General features: G+C 40.5%; 1 protein-coding gene across 1 annotated transcript in view; it reads left to right on the forward strand.

The window, feature by feature from the left end:
* LOC126100437 (synaptic vesicle 2-related protein) overlaps positions 1-19,654 on the forward strand; it is a 113,584-nt gene that overhangs the window by 31,175 nt on the left and 62,755 nt on the right. The window contains exons 6-7 of the mRNA XM_049911041.1: positions 3,572-3,696; positions 9,433-9,496. Of these exons, the coding sequence (XP_049766998.1) occupies positions 3,572-3,696; positions 9,433-9,496 (189 nt within the window). The remainder of the gene's footprint in view (positions 1-3,571; positions 3,697-9,432; positions 9,497-19,654) is intronic.

The raw sequence follows: 19,654 nt of genomic DNA on the forward strand, positions 1-19,654 counted from the left end.
CGAAATTTCTGGAGTTTCTTTTGCAGTTTAATTTTCAAGCAAATGATACTGATGTATGTTTATTCCGTGGCACAGTCAGCAATTATGTTAAAATTGTTTGTAGAGGATGGAATTATCACATCAAAGTCGAAGAAAGTTATTTGTAAAGTTGTCGCAGCAGTATAAGAATCTCTTGTATTACAATCGAGAGATGGTAATTCTATTGTGGGAGTCGAAATTGGACAAAATCTTGCAGGTTAAAAAATGCTAACACATCAGAGCACTTACATGAGAAGAATAATTGATAAATTTGGAGTGGATGGTATAAATAGTTTGTCAGGATTGTCCAGCCTGCTAATGAAGTTAATTTATGGAATTTGTGCACTTGTTTTTCGCTGTAGTTCTGATCACTAAAAGTTGGTAGAAGTTAGAAATCTTCATGTGAATATCCATTACTACCTATGTTTGCCATCTGGTAGTCCCATAACTCTGTTGTAACAGGTTCAGTGTGATATCATCCATTGCTACAAATGAGAACATCATTTGATTGTGAATGTCTCTTTTTACTTTTGTGTGTAGTTTGTATCATAGTAGGTGATTGGAGCAATTCAATTCAATTCAGTTCTTCATTAACAGCTTATGGATTAGCTTCCTAAGGGACTGAGTCATCATCAGTTCCAGAAATTCCACAAAAATTTGAATGCTGAGTATGACGATATCGTAAATTTCACAGAAGTAAGGTGTCTCAGTTAAGGCCAGATGTTAAAAATATTTTGTAGCACAATTAATAAAATAAAATCACTCATGATATCAGCAAAATCTGTGCCAGAACTTGACAATGCCAACTGGGTGGCAGAGTTAGCATTTTTGGTAAATTTAACTGATCATGTAGGTGACTTGAACAGGTGTTTGAAAGGTAGGAACCTACTTATCAGTACAGTGTTTCAAACAATAAATGTGTTCCAAGTGAAACTGAAATTCTGACAAGCACAAGTAAAGGCAAACTTCCCCCCCCCCCCCCCCCCCCCCAACACATTGGCCAAGCACAATCCTAAAGACAGGATGAAATGCCCAGCCATACTTTTCAATTTGATGCAAGAATTTGAAAATAGAGTTCAGGATTTTTGGAAAAAATGAAAAATGTTGTATTTGACATCTTGTAAAAACATTAGAGGTACACTACCAAATGGTTTTCATAGGAATTCATAGAATTGCTGTCTGACAAATAACTAATAGAAAAATTTGATCATGTATTGTTGTTGGACTTCTGCAACCAGCCCAGAGACAAGTATCACATGCTGCACAATCGTGTGTTATGTTTGTCACCTTTGTCTGACAAAAATCTCAGATGAGCACCTTGAGAAGACCCAGAGAATTGCAGCCATTTTGTTCGAACTTGATACTGATACATTAGTTTCCTGAAATCTCATATAAAGGGCTATTACAAATGATTGAAGCGATTTCATAAATTCACTGTAGCTCCATTCATTGACATGTGGTCACGACACACTACAGATACGTAGAAAAACTCATAAAGTTTTGTTCGGCTGAAGCCGCACTTCAGGTTTCTGCCGCCAGAGCGCTCGAGAGCGCAGTGAGACAAAATGGCGACAGGAGCCGAGAAAGCGTATGTCGTGCTTGAAATGCACTCACATCAGTCAGTCATAACAGTGCAACGACACTTCAGGATGAAGTTCAACAAAGATCCACCAACTGCTAACTCCATTCGGCGATGGTATGCGCAGTTTAAAGCTTCTGGATGCCTCTGTAAGGGGAAATCAACGGGTCGGCCTGCAGTGAGCGAAGAAACGGTTGAACGCGTGCGGGCAAGTTTCACGCGTAGCCCGCAGAAGTCGACGAATAAAGCAAGCAGGGAGCTAAACATACCACAGGATGGTGCTCCACCACACTTCCATTATGATGTTCGTCATTTCTTAAACAGGAGATTGGAAAACCGATGGATCGGTCGTGGTGGAGATCATGATCAGCAATTCATGTCATGGCCTCCACGCTCTCCCGACTTAACCCCATGCAATTTCTTTCTGTGGGGTTATGTGAAAGATTCAGTGTTTAAACCTTCTCTACCAAGAAACGTGCCAGGACTGCGAGCTTGCATCAACGATGCTTTCGAACTCGTTGATGGGGACATGCTGCGCCGAGTGTGGGAGGAATTTGATTATCGGCTTGATGTCTCCCGAATCACTAAAGGGGCACATATCGAACATTTGTGAATGCCTAAAAAAACTTTTTGAGTTTTTGTATGTGTGTGCAAAGCATTGTGAAAATATCTCAAATAATAAAGTTATTGTAGAGCTGTGAAATCGCTTCAATCATTTGTAATAACCCTGTATAAAATCTCATATAAAAAACCAAACCCATCTTGATTTTTTAGAATAAAGAACCATAAATTAAGAAATTACAAATTACTTGTTACCTCCGACTGCCGCTTCTTTTTTTTATTCTTCTTCTTCTTTTGCAGTTGGTGTCAGGTATATTATGTTCAGCCCAAAAATACAAGTAGTCTTCTTCCAATGTGTCCCAGATAAGTTATGAGGTTGGGCACCCTTGGCTTAAGTGTTGTAGCCAATCTTCAAGTGCATTTATTACCCATTGAAAAATAATTAGAGATTTTAGAAATATTGTACTGTGAATCAGTTGGGTCACTTATGTTTTTATCTGTTATTTCACAGCCAGGTGTTTAGTTTACAGTGAACAGTTTGAGCAGGTTTTTTAATGATCATAACAATGTACATTGGTGAGTGGTAAAGAGAATTTTCCAGTATTTGATTAAAACAGAAGATTATGGTATAGAGCATTCCAGTAAAAGGAACGAACAACTACTAGTAGGTTTTCCTAATGCTGATTGTGCAGGTGGTCAAATATCATGAAAATCAGCAACGAGATTTGTATTTCTTTTGGCACATGGACTGGTAAGCTGAGTTTCACAGACACAATAAATTGTTGCTTTGAGTACAACTCGATCCAGATATGTAGCTGCTGTTTCTGCTGCAAAAGAAGCAGTCTGGCTGAGGAAACTAGTTAGTTCTCTAGACTTCAAGTCTGATAGGTTTACCACATTAAATAATAGCAATCAGAGCCCAGTTCAATTACTAAAGTTCAGAACACTGTAAGCTTGTTTGAAAAAGTTTTAAATGAAGAGGTGCCAAAGAACAACTGACTGATGTCTACCAAAGCATGAACCAAAGAGAGGAATATTAATTTGCATGCAAAACTTAATATTGCAAAAGGACAAACGCAACCAGTAAAAAGCAGTGAGAGTGTTGAAAAAGTTCAGAGATTCACTGCATTGACTGTTTGTTCATCATTGTGTGTGTTCTTAGTTTTAAGTAAGTCATTGTAAAGGACACTAGTTCAGTCAAATAAATGGGTAATGTAGTTGATACAAAAACATTAAGTCTCTCTGCAGATCTTCAAACACCTTATTGAGTATAATATTTGTAATGCTATAGTTATATTATTGTCATTAAGAATAGTCTCCTTTGTTCATTGAATCAAAATTGATGCTAATTAATGAATAACTCCTTGTATTGTTACTCAGTTTTTGCTAATCATATGATACTGTACAATGTAGGCACTGACTCTGTGTGGAGCGCTGCTGTCGTGTTATGGCCTCCTGTCCTCACAGGCACCCAACTTCCTCTGGATGTTACTGCTAAGGGGCCTGGTTGGTTTTGCCATAGGATGTGTGCCACAGTCGTAAGTTTCAGTTCTACGAAAAGTATTTGTTAATTTTTTTCTGGACTAATTTTTTGAAATGTTTTAGACATTAGTTCAGTAATAAGCTGAATACTATGGTATTATTACTGTGATTGTTCACTATTGTAAAGAAACATACTTTCCCCAAACTCTATTTGGATTGATGCATTATAGTAACAATGAATGATAATTTTCCATTTATAATTCATAATTTTGTCATTTTTATTTGTTCTCTTTTTACTTTACTTACAGTTTTCTTTTATTACATTAAGTAAGGTGCTCAAAAAATGAGACAAATCTGGCATTGTAATTTGAAGCAAAAGGTTTATATAAATGTGTGTTCTGCTTCAGATAGTTCCTGAAGTAAAGACTTGTATTTAATTGTTTGTAATACATTCCTGAGTTCACAGTAAATTGATAGCAGCAGAACATGTTGTGCTGTTTATGTTAGTTTATCTTTATGTTCCCCTAATATTTGCAAGAATATCCAAGATGAGACAAAGCAGTTCATGTTATACATCCGTCTTCTTTCTTGGGAGGCATGTCTTCATGAAGAAAAATGGGGTGGGTATGGAGATGTTGGTGGCCTGATAATGATGCTATGCTGACACTTCAATCAGAGAAATTGTGGTTGAGATGTTGCTTCACATATCTGTATCACTAAAACAGTAACAGTTGCAGCATACAGGTAACAAAAATTCAATTATCAATTTTTGCATAGTTGTTGACCATATTCAAAAATTTACAGTGCTGACAAAATCTAATCATTGAGATGTACAATCCTATGTTAAAAGTTTAACAAAATAAGACACGTATTAACAGTTAGAAGCTGTGTATTTGTCTTCAGGCAGCATAACTGATGGAGCAGAAATACCTGGACTTCATTCAGCCAGTATTTGAGGATGAGAACACCTAGCAATTTCCAACGAACTTTACACATAATTTCAAACCTTTATGAAAATTTTTCTTGCTGACACCCACAACAAAATGATGAAAGGAAAGATGTTTATCTCTTACTTCTTTTCACTATTCTTGCAGTCAAACTTCAGCATCAGTCACAATGTTTTAATTTATTGCTTCTTTACTACTAACTCTATTCACAGTACATTTTGCAGTTTGGGATATATGACATAGACATGTAAGTGCATGAAAAAGTAGCTTTTCTTAAAATAGTGTGTAATAAAACTTCTACATCTGGGATAACATCTTAATTTATTACTTCTTTATTACTAAATCTTCGGAACCCCCTTTGCAGACAGTATATACATATATCACTGAATGTGTGTGCAAAATTGTATCATTGTGCAACACATAGCTCAGTAGATGTATGGAAAACTGGTGTATGCTTAAAATGGAGCACAAATTCCCAGACTATGTTCATCCAGAGTTTCATAATGAGAACACTTAATAACTTCCAACAAACTGTAAGCTTAATTTCAAATGTCTCCCAAACTTTTTTCTCTTATATGCTTAAAGGCAAATATTTAACACTTTAATTCATTTGTAAGGTAATCAGATGTTTGAACCTCCTTCATGAACGGGAATTCGATTCATTGAAGAACTGCATGTTTACTGGTGTGGTAGAATGTGCATGGGTTACATTATGTTATGTATTCCAGAAGTAGCATCGTCTGGTTGTTCAATAAAATGTTCTTCAAAAATGCAAGCAATTGTGCCCTGTTAAGATTCCTTCAAAATAACGACACCTAGAAACATAAAGGAATTGCGCAGAAACATGGGAACAATGTGGTTCTGTTGTATTTGAACGAGAATTGCACCTGTGGAATATCCTCAGTACGTTGCAATTGTCAGTTGTAGTCAGGACTATGTTCTCTGTAGTTATGACGGAGATGTGAATTTGAACATCGGCAAATTGTTGGTGTTCCTGTGGGGGCTGCTTCTTTAACCAACATAGCCAAAGTGTTTGGTGTTTCAGGTGGCACTGTATCAAAGATTTATACCGCATACAGAGAGAGCAGAAATTATCATCCACCAAATCGCAACATGGTCAAAAGTGTGTGTTGAGTGATCATGGTCATTGAAGAGCAAAGTGATGGGAAAATAAGAGGACAGTAGGTGCAAAAGTTACTGTAGAACTGAATGTCGTGCTCATGAACCCTGTCAGCACCAAAACAACATGAAGGGTGCTCCATAAGCAGGGAGTTGTGGCGTGGGATGAATATCCAAAACCACTCATCAGTGATGCAAATGCCCTTACCAGGAAAACATGGTACTGATGCAATAAAACCTAGACTGTAGAGCAATGGAAGAAAGTAATTTGTTCTGTGTTTCGCAGTTTTTACAAGTTCCTGTTGGCCTTACATACCAAGAGTGAAACATGGTGGGGATTCAGTGATGATTTAGGCAGCCGTACCATACTATTCAATGGGCCCCACTTTTACTCTGTAAGATCCCATTACTGTCAAGGGTTTTTTGACTGTTTTGGCTGATCCCATGGTACAGTATTTATCCCCCAATGGTAATGTTGTGCTAAAGATGATAGAGCCCCCATTCATACATCTTGCATTGTCCAGGACTGTTTCTATGAGCACAAGGATGAATTGTCACATCTGCTGTGGCCACCACAGTCACCACATCTCATTATAAATGGGCCTTTGTGGTCTACTTTAGAGAGAAGGGTGCGTGATCACTATCCACTTCCATTGTCATTACCTATTTTGCAGGGAGAATGGGTTAAGGTACCCTTGAAAACCATACTGGACCTTGTATTTATCCATTCTGAGATGAGTGGAAGCTGTTTTGAATGCCAACAGGTTTCCTACACCATATTAGGCGTGGTAATGTGTTTTGTGTGTCCATATTTTTGTCCAATCCCTGTATAAAATGCTGCACCACAGTAATATAGGAATGAACTTGGAAAATGTTTCTACTACAATGACAAGTAATTGTTGTGCACGTTATTTATACCATCCCATACTAGTGTGATTGTCAATAAATAGTATTAATGGAACCACACTGCAACCAGTATTTAACCAGTAATAAAATTCAAGTCGTGCAACATTGCCCCCAACATGAATATGTGCAGGCATAAGAGAAATATTTGCAGAACACACACATTTGTAGGTCAGTAGTGAACAATGTTGTGTGTCACTGTTCCTGCACATTTTTTTTAACTGTTCATTCGAATGAAACACGCATAAGATAACTTACCTCTTCACACAACCTGTTAAAAACTCTCGAAAAAATTGGATTATGCAGATGTGATATGTCTGAAAGCTTCATTGCTATTCGTCCACATCATCAGAAGCAGTAAACAGATCATATTTGCATAGTCTACGTTAGTGCAAACATATAGCATTTTTTATGTTCACTTAGACAGTAAAATATTTTATGCTTCACACAGTTGTAATTGCAATCACTTGCACTTTTATAGTTACTGCAATAAACAAGCAACTGTAAGCTCAGTGATATTGTTTTGTAATGTAAAGATATTCTAAACAAAACTTTTGGAGCAAAGTGGGGATGTGATCAAGATAAAAATGTTATGAAAAAACCAAGAACTAGTGTATATGTAATGTGTTCTATCACAGAAATTATTTAGATAAAAGTATACCTTATGTAAACTCTTTTGCTTCAAATGACCATTTTTGTCTCCAGCAGGACTATGTCCTTTTCCCCCCGAGAGGACCTATTTAATATGTCCTGTATACATGATGCTTGCAGAATGCACTTCTGAATCCCATTGCTGGTATATTGTTTTGTGCTATTTTCAGCGTGTTATGTGAAGAGCAAAAGGGTAATCTCTACTTTATCTGATATTAAGTGACAAATAATTTGTAATGCCTATGCTGACTTCATTGACCTTGATATTTAACACAGTCCATTTGTATTCTTCCACAACCATTACTTTTTTCAAGAGTTCTCAAATTCCATTTAATAAAAAATACCTTGGCTTCACTGTATTCATAGGAAAAATTAAAAGCATTGGCTATGAAGAAAATGCAAGTATCTGTGTGTAATCACAATGGAAAATCCAGGATGGAATGTAACAATACGAGAGAAGCTACTCATCATATAGCGGAGGTGCTGAGTTGCGATAGGCACAATAAAAAGATTCACACAATCATAGCTTTCAGTCATTAAGGCCTTTGTCAGCAGTAGACACACATACACACACACGCGCACACACACACTCACGCAAGCGAACTTGTACGCACATTTGCAGTCAGAGAGCTGAAACTACACTGCGAGCGGCAGCACCAGTGCATGATGGGAGGTGCGACTGGGTGGAGGTAAGGAGGAGGCTGGGGCGGAGCGGCAGACAGTGAAGTGCCTCCTGAGGGCAGGAGAGAAGGTGCGGAGGGGGGAGGGGGTAAGTGGCGGAAAGGAGAGAAATAAAAAGAAATTAAAAGACTGGGTGTGGCGGTGAAATGACGGCTGTGTGGTGCTGGAATGGGAACAGGGAGGGGCTGGATGGGTGAGGACAGTGACTAACGAAGGTTGAGGCCAGGAGGGTTACTGGAATGTAGGATGTGTTGCAGGGAAAGTTCCCACCTGTGCAATTCAGGAAAGCTGGTGTTGGTGGGAAGGATCCATATGGCACAGGCTGTGAAGCAGTTATTGAGATGAGGGGTATCATGTTTGGCAGCGTGTTCAGCTACGAAGTGGTCCACTTGTTTTTTGGCCACAGTTTGTTGGTGGCTGTTCATACGGACAGGCAGCTTGTTGGTTGTCATGCCTACATAGAATGCAGCACAGTGTCTCTGAGACTGCAGATGTGTGTGCAAGTTCGCTTGTGTGAGTGTGTGTGTGTGTGTGTGTGTGTGTGTGTGTGTTCTGCTGACAGAGGCCTTAATGGCCGAAAGCTATGATTATGTGAATCTTTTTATTGTGCCTATCGCGACTCAGCCCCTCAGCTATTTGATGAGTAGCAACTTTCCTTCTCTTGTATTGTATCTGTGTGTAATATCACTTATCAGAAACTGTGTCTCAGTATATTGGACTGTTAATGAAATACTGTTTGCAGGATTTGATGGAAAACATTTCTGAATATCTTGTGTGGCTTAATTGCAAAATTTGATGTCTTGGATACTCATTATATGCAATACCCAGTATATTACACTCCATCTTTAAATTTAAGTCTGCATTAAAGTACCATGACCCATGTATCAATGTGCCATGCTGTTCTTCTGAGGTAGACAGGCTATGGTTGTCTTTCATAGGAAAATATATATGAAGGGATGTAATGCGGTGCATCATCAGCATACAATTCATTAGGGCAGCTATTTTAATCTGAAAGGGTAGAAGCAATTGGCATATGTGTTGGGAATCTCAATGTTTGCTAATTAGTGGTTGTGGAATTCCTACTGTGAGACATGTCAGAGACTGTCACTGACATGTATCAGCCTTATATGGTAACCAATATTCAGTCACTTCTGTGTTGTGGCACTGTAGAGTTATTGCTAAAGTTAAAGTAGCCCACAAAAGGGCATAATGTCAAATTAGCCAGAAAACAGGAACATTGCCCAGCAGCCTTGTTTGCCTGTGAGCTTGCCAAATTGCAACTTCAGTTTTGAAGAGGTGTGCTATTCACAGAATGAACGACAATCCACAGCATGAGTGTGAAAGGCTAATTTTCTTTATAGATCGAGAGTTAAAAAGGTTGCTGGTTTTACATGAACTTTTATCAGATTACTGTTAATATTTGTGAATTAATTTTTAAATAAATAACATTTTGCCGCAAGTTACAAATTTTGTTGTATTGTATAATTTCAGTGTGACATTGTACGCAGAATTCCTACCAACAAAACAAAGGGCAAAGTGTGTTGTTCTTCTGGATGTAAGTACTATCCAAGCAATTTTTCATCTGTTTCATGTTATGATAAACCATAAAAAACAGTCGGAATTTCTTTTTACTCTAGGAGTGTCATATATTTAAAATCAAAAGTCTTTTTGTTCTTACTATTATTAATCAAATAGAGAACTCTTTCTCAAAGCCTTCACTGCCCACAAAAGAGCGATAATATTCATTTATAGAGTAAGTTTAGAATCTGTGTTGGAAATTGTTTAGACAGTTGGGGATTTGATTTTATTTGATTTTTATTTTATTTTGACAGGGAAGCTAAAACAGCTTAGGTCTAACCCGCCACTGCCCACACCGAAACCGAGTTTATTGTGCGGTATCACTCCCTGTATATCTAGTACAGCCAACTAATGCTCTTAAATAGTGCAAGGAGTCCCTTTACCAGTTTTTTGTTAGACACTATTTCTTCAGGTCTAATTGTCCCGAAGATTCTGTATCTTTTGCTCTCCAATGCCATGAATTTAAAGATTGGTGTGATGCAGTTTCTTCACCCTCATCACAGATCCTACATTTAGGGTCTTCTTCTGTTATACCCATTGTGTGTAGGTGTTCTTTAAATTCCCATGGCTGGTCATCAGTCCAGTCATGAGTTTGATCTCTTTCCTGTTCGATCCTGGGACTACGGAGCATCTTTTAAAGCCTGGCTTGGGCATCATTACCTTACCATGTTTTTGTTTATGGACCTTGGTGCAATATTATACGTGCTGTCTACGTGTCTTAGGAGACAGATGCGTAGTTCTAGATTGATCATAGCCTTGGTGATTGTCAGGACAGGTTCTGGTCCAATAAATTGAGTCATTGCCCCCCCATCGTGGCCAGTCTGTTGGCTTGTTCATTGCCACAGATACCTGAGTGGCCAGGGACCCACACTAGGTGTACCCTGTTGCTTCGCCTAGCTCTGCCAGAGCCCCGTGGCATTCTGCAACAATCTTAGATCTCACTGCAGGAGCTACCAGTGATTTCAGGGCTGCCTGGCTGTTTGATTAGATGTAGATACTACAGTCCTTGTAGCACCTACGCATATTCTCCTCCACACATGAACTGATTGCAGTAATTTCAGCTTGGAATACCGAGGCCAGTTTTCCTAGAGAGATGATGCCCTCCAGTCTTGGCTGAACACCTTACACACCTGCCCCACTTACACACCTGCCCCAACACCTTGGTCTGATTTCAACCCATCGGTGAACCAAAAAAAAAAAAAGTTCCCCGTACAGTGTCGAACTGCTTTTTTCCCCCTGCTCCCTGCTTCCAATTATTATATTGTAAGGCTTGTTGAAACAGTTGGGAGTTATTATACTGTTGGCCGGCATTTCCCGGGCCATTCCTATACTTACCTCACTCACTACCTTAGTGTATGATTCTGGATATCCTGATGAGATCCAGTTTTTACCAGTTTTAAGACTGTATATCCCAACTGCTGCCTCCATCTTGACCTAAAGGTGTAGTGGAGGCATGTCCAGCATGGTTTCCATCCCAGTGGTTGGTGTGCTGCTAATTCCGCCTGGTATGGCTAAGCAGGCCAGTCTCGGCGTTAGCTGCAACCCGCTGTTCTACCTTCTTCTACTACTTTATGGCCCAGTAGGAAATCCTAGGTCTAACCATTGTAGCGTATATCCAGTGCATACCTTTGGGGCTTAGGCCCCAGTTTTTACCCCAGGCCCTTCCGGTACTCACTAGAGTACTTTTTGCCTTGGAGCAGATGCTCTTAATGTGAGGGGTCCATGTTAGTTTCTCATCTAAGGTTACCCCTAGATATTTCACTACCCCCTTCACAAGTAGAGCTTTAGATTCCAACTTGAGTGTTGGATATGCCTCTTTGTGAATGGCACAACAACAATCTTCTTAGGATTAACCTTTAGATCCTGTTTAATGCACCAGCCTTGCACAATGTCCAATCCTCCTTGTGCCATATCTCTAACTGTGTCAGTAAATTTGCCAAGTATTAATATGACAAGGTCATCTGTGTATCCATGGCAGAGGCATTGTCTGGAGGGGGACAGAACTCCTCCTTGTGGGCAGCCTGTAGTGGTGTTAATTAACATCTTTTCATTCATCATGGTAGCCTCTACCTTCCTTCCCATGGCCCTAGTCCACCTGCATATAGTGGTCCCAGGTCATGCACCTCTGCTGCTCTTATCATGGAATCGACGGTCGTGTTACTGAAGGCCATCCTCGAAATCCAGGAAGGTGCAGAGGGCTATTTCTTGGAAGTGTAGTGCTTTCTCCACCCTCCCAATGAGCTGATGGAGAGCTATCTCACATGATTTAGCTAGTTGATATGTGTGTTTCTTTGAATGTAGAGGGGCCCTAATTAGCCTCCGCTCCCCAACATATACCTTAACCAGGTTTTCCAGTGTTTTGAGAATGGAGGAGGACAGAATGATTGGTCTCATATCCTTGGCCTTGGTATGATCAATTCTCCCTGGGTTTGGAATGAAGGCAACCTTCATTGCCTTCCAAGCATTGGGAATGATTCCTACTGCTAGGCTAACCCTGAATAACCTGCCTAGTACTCTTATGAGATTCTGTCCTGCTTGTTGCAGGAGAGCTGGAAAGATTCCATCTGGGCCAGCTGACTTGAACAGTTGGAATTTTCCCACTGCCCATTGGATTTTATTAAAGTCCACACACTCCTTGGCTGATTCCCAGTCCTCTCTTCGAGTGCCTGAGGACCATTGTCTCTCTGGGATCACATTGTGGTCTGTGTTGTCTGGGAGAGCATATTGAGGAAAGTGAGTTTTGAGGAGCAGTTCCAGTGTCTCACGTGCTATCTTTGTATATTCCCCATCCTCTTCCTCAGCGTACCTCATGGATTTGTTGTTACTCTAGTGAGGATTCTGTGAAGTCTGGCTTGAGCAGCCATGCTCTCCACTTCCTCACAGATTGCCTTGCAGGATCCCTCCTTTGCTTGTCTGAGTGCAAGGTTGTAGTTGACAAGGGTCTCATGATATATTGCCCATTGTCCTTTATGTCTTGCACAATTAAACAGTCTTTGTACCTGCTTTCTTTGCATTTACAAGTTATTATTCCACCAAGGCATACTCCTATTTGTGCACTTCTTGGTGATTGTGCAGTTGTACTGATATGAGGTCACTATGGCAGAGGTAACAGCCTCTGCTACTTCCTCAAACTCTACCGGATTCGTTATTGAGGTTTTAATTTCCGATAAGCCTAAGTCAAGATCCCTCCTATATGTCTCCCAATCTGTTTTCCTGGGATTCCTTTAGGTCATGGTCTGTCTGATGCCCATTTCAATCTTGAATTTAATGTACATGCGGTCTGATGAGGATGGTTCTAATGCCACATGTCATTGTTTGACATAGCTGCCCATCATCATGGAACCAAAGGGTATGGCAATTTCTTCTTCCCTTCTGCTATTCTAGGTTCATTGCTCCTATTCAGGACCTCCAAGTTGTTAGCTAAAAGAAATGCAAGAAGTTACCTCTACAGTTTGTATCCTTGCTGCCTCACACTAGGTTGTGGGCATTGGCAACACATCCCCCCAACAGTTGGTCACCTTGCCAGTGGTTTCTAACAGTCTTCTCACCTCCAAAGGAGGAGGAGGGCTGTCTTTGTAAGGAAGGTATGCTGAGGCCAAAACAATTTCCCTCGTGATAACCTTCCTCACATTGCTGCATTCTAATGGTCACTAGGTCGCTGGAGCAGAAGTCCATCATTTGCATGAAAGAAATTTCATTTCTTACATAGATGCACGCTTTGGAGTTTCTTAGATTTCTAGCATAAATCAGCTTACCTCCAGTGCCACCAAGGCCAACTACGCCCCCTTTATACAAGTAGGGTTCTTGTATCAGGGCCATGTGCACTTCCTGCCTCCACAGGCAGCGGCTCAGGGCAGCAGAGGCCCCTATGCTGTGATGCAGTTTAATCTGCAGCTCCTGCAGTCTCAGTCTTGCTGCCATCATTGCCTTTGAGGTCTTTGATAATCCTGACAGTGACCTGCGAGAACCCTGAAAACAATTTCAGGTTTTGCTCTCACATCGCCTTCGGGGACTTCTCTCTGACCTCCACCACCAGAGTTCGACCTACCGGTAAAACCCTCTGGTTGATCACTTTCCAGTCTTCTGTCGAGACATTTGGGTTCTGGGCCCCTATTTTCTGGAACAGAGTCTTACAGGAGACATCCTAAAGGTTCTATGGTACCCATATTGATACCTTTGCAGTCTTAAAAAGCTCTGCTGCTGTCTTGACCAGCAGCTTCGCCTCTTCACACGGGGATATCACGGGCACTTTGTCCTTAAGCCATTCCACCGTGTGCACCCCCTCACAGACAAAATGAAAGCACCACGATTTAGGTAGACCCTCCTGAAGTTGGGTCCTGAACCAGTGTCCTCCCCCCCCCCTCCCCCCAGTGTTACCAAAGAGGGCCATCTGTACAATTTCCTCCTGCTGTGAGGTGATGGCTACCAGTGGATAGCCTTCCTGGATAACTGCCATCTTAAAAACCAAGACTGCAGTACTATAGGTCTGTTTCCCATTTCTTCCCTAGGTTTTTTCTGAGCTCGCTTATCCAGGGAGGAGAGAGTTTTAGATTCCTCCCTTATCCTCTTGCTGCCTGTCTTCGACATCGTGTGGGTCTGCATATCCCCTTCAACCTGAGACAGTTTTTTCTTGGGGGTCTTAGGTTCTAGCCCCTTTAATTCCCTCCACTTGTCTTTAGGAATACATTCTTTCCCTTCATTTTTTATCTGTTCCCTGAGTAGTTTCCTCGTCTTGGTTCCAGACAAGGCTTTAATCTTGATCTGGTCCAACTTCCCGGTTACAGTTCCCACTTCTGGCTCAGGTCTAGACCCTGATTCAGTAGTGGGAATGCCTTCCATCACTCCTGACCCTGATGTTTGGGTATCTGAGGTCTCAGTTTGCCCCTCAGTTTGTTTTAATTTATTTTCTTTAGTCGTGTCCATATTGGCCCCATGATATTTTGGGATCTACACAGTCCACACCACGAATACCCCGTGCGGTGTAAGGCTACTTGCTCTGAGAGGTTGCCCGGTATCCCTGACGCTCCATTAGGGACACATCTTCCCATGTGCCACACCCCTCAGCACGAGATCACATCACACATTGGTTTGGGAAAGGAAATTGGGGAAGGACTGGGAGTGGATAGGGAAGATGGGACGGTTGGGACAGACACTCTTAGTCTGCTCTACCAGCCGAGACCTTTCCGTCAGTAGGTCATCTACCTTTGGCATAGCCCTCAGCTTCATGCGGATACACAAGCCTCTCCACCCGCATGGACAGTGCTTCATCAAAGTGGCGTCCCCCAGAGAGGCAGTTGGGAACACTCACCACTGCTTCCCAAAGCACATTTTCTGTTATGTAGTTCAGTGTAAAGAATCCAACTTTCTATGAAAGCAACACACTCTTGTGTTGTATGTTAAATTCAATTGGATAAACTGAAATATCGTATCGGAAAATAATTTATGTTTGGGGTTTTACGCCAGCTCAAAACTGCAAACATCAATGAAAATATTGACAAAGTGGATGTTGCAGTATTGGATAACAGGTCATGAAAATTGTATGAAATAACTGTAAAAGTTCAGTACATTTTACTTCAAAAATTAATTAAGAGATGAATATTGATAACTAGCAGTTCAGAATACTAATTTTGTATAGATGCTTGAATTACTTTAAAAAATAATTCAAATGGACTGTGTGTATAAATTCGTTACTGTGGTAGAGACACAAGACTACCACTATAGTCTAGAAACAAAACAACAATCAAAACAGTGGCTGCCAATGGCCATGAATAAAAAAATTAAAGACAGTTTAATTTGCTGGTAATGTTATGGCCAGTGTTGTATGGGAAACAAAATTGATTCTTTTAATGGGTTACCTTTCAGAGGGTAAAACAATGATTGGCAGTTGATGCATCTGCTCTGGAATCTAAATTAACATGGCTAGTGTAGAGGTTTAATTAAGCTCCTTCGTAATGAAAGTATGTCTTGCAGCAGTGTCACCTCTATCTGGTTAATTATCCTCTAGGCTCTCCCGATTTATCAGTTAAGTTTTTTTCCTATATCACAGCATGACCCTCACAACTAACTTCTCTTACACACTGATTAATTAGTGTATTTACCTAGTTGTTTATTGTGCCTGTGTTTTGTACACCAAGGAGTGGCAATAGGAAAAAAAAATGTTGTGTTTGATGGCCAATTTTGGTGTTATTTTATACAGATTTGGATGTTACTTCCTGCTGCTGTGTTTCTCTCAGCATTTATATACAGGGTGTTTCAAAAATGACCGGTATATTTGAAACGGCAATAAAAACTAAACGAGCAGCGATAGAAATACACCGTTTGTTGCAATATGCTTGGGACAACAGTACATTTTCAGGCAGACAAACTTTCGAAATTACAGTAGTTAAAATTTTCAACAACAGATGGCGCTGTGGTCTGGGAAACTCTATAGTACGATATTTTCCACATATCCACCATGCGTAGCAATAATATGGCGTAGTCTCTGAATGAAATTACCCGAAACCTTTGACAACGTGTCTGGCGGAATGGCTTCACATGCAGATGAGATGTACTGCTTCAGCTGTTCAATCGTTTCTGGATTCTGGCAGTACACCTGATCTTTCAAGTGTCCCCACAGAAAGAAGTCACAGGGGTTCATGTCTGGCGAATAGGGAGGCCAATCCACGCCGCCTCCTGTATGTTTCGGATAGCCCAAAGCAATCACACGATCATCGAAATATTCATTCAGGAAATTAAAGATGTCGGCCGTGCGATGTGGCCGGGCACCATCTTGCATAAACCACGAGGTGTTCGCAGTGTCGTCTAAGGCAGTTTGTACCGCCACAAATTCACAAAGAATGTCCAGATAGTGTGATGCAGTAATCGTTTCGGATCTGAAAAATGGGCCAATGATTCCTTTGGAAGAAATGGCGGCCCAGACCAGTACTTTTTGAGGATGCAGGGACGATGGGACTGCAACATGGGGCTTTTCGGTTCCCCATATGCGCCAGTTCTGTTTATTGACGAAGCCGTCCAGGTAAAAATAAGCTTCGTCAGTAAACCAAATGCTGCCCACATGCATATTGTCGTCATCAATCCTGTGCACTATATCGTTAGCGAATGTCTCTCGTGCAGCAATGGTAGCGGCGCTGAGGGGTTGCCGCGTTTGAATTTTGTATGGATAGAGGTGTAAACTCTGGCGCATGAGATGATACGTTGACGTTGGCGTCATTTGGACCGCAGCTGCAACACGGCGAACGGAAACCCGAGGCCGCTGTTGGATCACCTGCTGCACTAGCTGCGCGTTGCCCTCTGTGGTTGCCGTACGCGGTCGCCCTACCTTTCCAGCACGTTCATCCGTCACGTTCCCAGTCCGTTGAAATTTTTCAAACAGATCCTTTATTGTATCGCTTTTCTGTCCTTTGGTTACATTAAACCTCCATTGAAAACTTCGTCTTGTTGCAACAACACTGTGTTCTAGGCGATGGAATTCCAACACCAGAAAAATCCTCTGTTCTAAGGAATAAACGATGTTGTCTACAGCACACTTGCACGTTGTGAACAGCACACGCTTACAGCAGAAAGACGACGTACAGAATGGCGCACCCACAGACTGCGTTGTCTTCTATATGTTTCACATCACTTGCAGCGCCATCTGTTGTTGAAAATTGTAACTACTGTAATTTCGAAAGTTTGTCCGCCTGAAAATGTACTGTTGTCCCAAGCATATTGCAACAAACGGTGTATTTCTATCGCTGCTCGTTTAGTTTTTATTGCCGTTTCAAATATACCGGTCATTTTTGAAACACCCTGTATTTTCATTGTAGTAAATCATTTGTCAATGTTCTGTTGAAAATAAAAGTATACCTATCAGTTATGTTATTTGTATTACACCATACACATCACATTTATTTACATAATACTGACTTTAGAAGACGAAAAGGAAATGTGTGTTATACTTCCTGTTGTTATTGTTGTTGTGCTCTTCAGTCCAAAGACTGATTTGATGCAGTTCTCTGTGCTACTTTATCCTGTGCAAGCCTCATAATCTCTGAGTAACTACTGCAACCTACTTCCTTCTGAATCTGCTTACTGTATTCATCTCTTGGTCTCCTCCTACAATTTTTACCCCCACTCTTCCTCCAGTACTAAATTGGTGATCTCGATACCTCAAAATGTGTCCTACCAACCGCTCCCTTCGTCTATTCAGGTTGTACCACAAATTTCTCTTCTCCCCAATTCAGTTCAGTACCTCATCATCAGTTATGTGATTTACCCATTTACTCTTCAGTATTCTCCTGCAGCACCACAGTTCAAAAGCTTATTTTATCTTCTTGTCTAAATTGTTTATGGTCCATGTTACACTTTTATATATGGCTAATCTCCATACAAATACTTTCAGAAAGGACTTCCTGACACTTAAATCTGTACCCAATGTCAGCAAATTTCTCTTCTTCAGAAATGCTTTTCTTACCATTGCCAGTCTGCCTACTTTGACCATCATCACTTATTTTGCTTCCCAAATAGTGAAACTCGTGTACTACTTTAAGTATCTCATTTCCTAATCTAATTCCCTCAGCATCACATGATTTAATTCGACTGCATTCCATTATCCTTGTTTTGCTTTTTTTTAAATGTTCATCTTATATACTTCTTTCAAGACACTGTCCATTCTGTTCAGCTGCTCTTCCAAGTCCTTTGCTGTCTCTGACAGAATTACAATGTCATGGGCAAACCTCAAAGTTTCATTTCTTCTCCATGGACATAATTCCTATTGCAAATTTTGCTTTGGTTTTCTTTATTGCTTGCTCAATGTGAAGATTTGAATAATATCAGGGATAAGCTACAACCCTGTCTCACTCCCTTCTCAACCACTGCTTCCCTTCCATGCTCCTGCCATCTGGTTTCTGTGCAAATTGTAAATGGCTTTTAGTTCCCTGTATTTTACCCCTGCACAGCTCAATGACAACAAACTGTGTGTCGCTTAACAATTACTCTCTTTAAATCACATGCTAATATCTGATGCTTGTGTGCTTGTCTCTCTACAGTGAAATGTTCCTTTTGACAAGTAAGAATTAAACTGCTTGAAAGTGTTCAAAAATTTCGTTCTTCTCATTATTTTACAGAGATTCTTGCAAAAGATAAAAATTTTTGGGGGAGAAAACGATCTGTTACTATAAAAAACTTTATCTTCGTGAATTGAAGGGAACAAAGACTATTGAACAAATTAGCGCATCATATTGATTTGCTACAGAAACTGTTGGCATGATTATCTTGGAATGTACTTCACCCTTACCTCATTAGAAATAACTTTCTCACAACAAAAATTTTTCAACATTCATAATTTAGTTACAGTTACTTCACTTCTTCCTTCCCCATTGTTGTTGTTGTGGTCTTCAGTCCTGAGACTGGTTTGATGCAGCTCTCCATGCTACCCTATCCTGTGCAAGCTTCTTCATCTCCCGGTACTTACTGCAACCCACATCCTTCTGAACCTGCTTAGTGTATTCATCTCTTGGTCTCCCTCTACGATTTTTACCCTCCATGTTGCCCTCCAATGCTAAATTTGTGATCCCTTGATGCCTCAGAACATGTCCTACTAACCGGTCCCTTCTTTTTGTCAAGTTGTGCCACATACTCCTTTTCTCCCCAATTCTATTCAATACTTCATCATTAGTTATGTGATCTACCCATCTAATCTTCAGCATTCTTCTGTAGCACCACATTTCGAAAGCTTCTATTCTCTTCTTGTCCAAACTATTTATCGTCCATGTTTCACTTCCATACATGGCTACACTCCATACAAATACTTTCAGAAATGACTTCCTGGCACTCAAATCTATACTCGATGTTAACAAATTTCTCTTCTTCAGAAACGCTTTCCTTGCCATTGCCAGTCTACATTTTATATCTTCTCTACTTTGACCATCATCAGTTATTTTGCTCCCCAAATAGCAAAACTCCTTTACTACTTTAAGTGTGTCATTTCCTAATCTAATTCCCTCAGCATCACCCGACTTAATTCGACTACATTCCATTATCCTCATTTTGCTTTTGTTGATGTTCATCTTATATCCTCCTTTCAAGACACTGTCCATTCCGTTCAACTGCTCTTCCAAGCCCTTTGCTGTCTCTGATAGGATTACAATGTTATCGG

This window comes from Schistocerca cancellata, chromosome 9 (assembly GCF_023864275.1).
Source record: "Schistocerca cancellata isolate TAMUIC-IGC-003103 chromosome 9, iqSchCanc2.1, whole genome shotgun sequence".
NCBI classification, from domain to species: domain Eukaryota; kingdom Metazoa; phylum Arthropoda; class Insecta; order Orthoptera; family Acrididae; genus Schistocerca; species Schistocerca cancellata.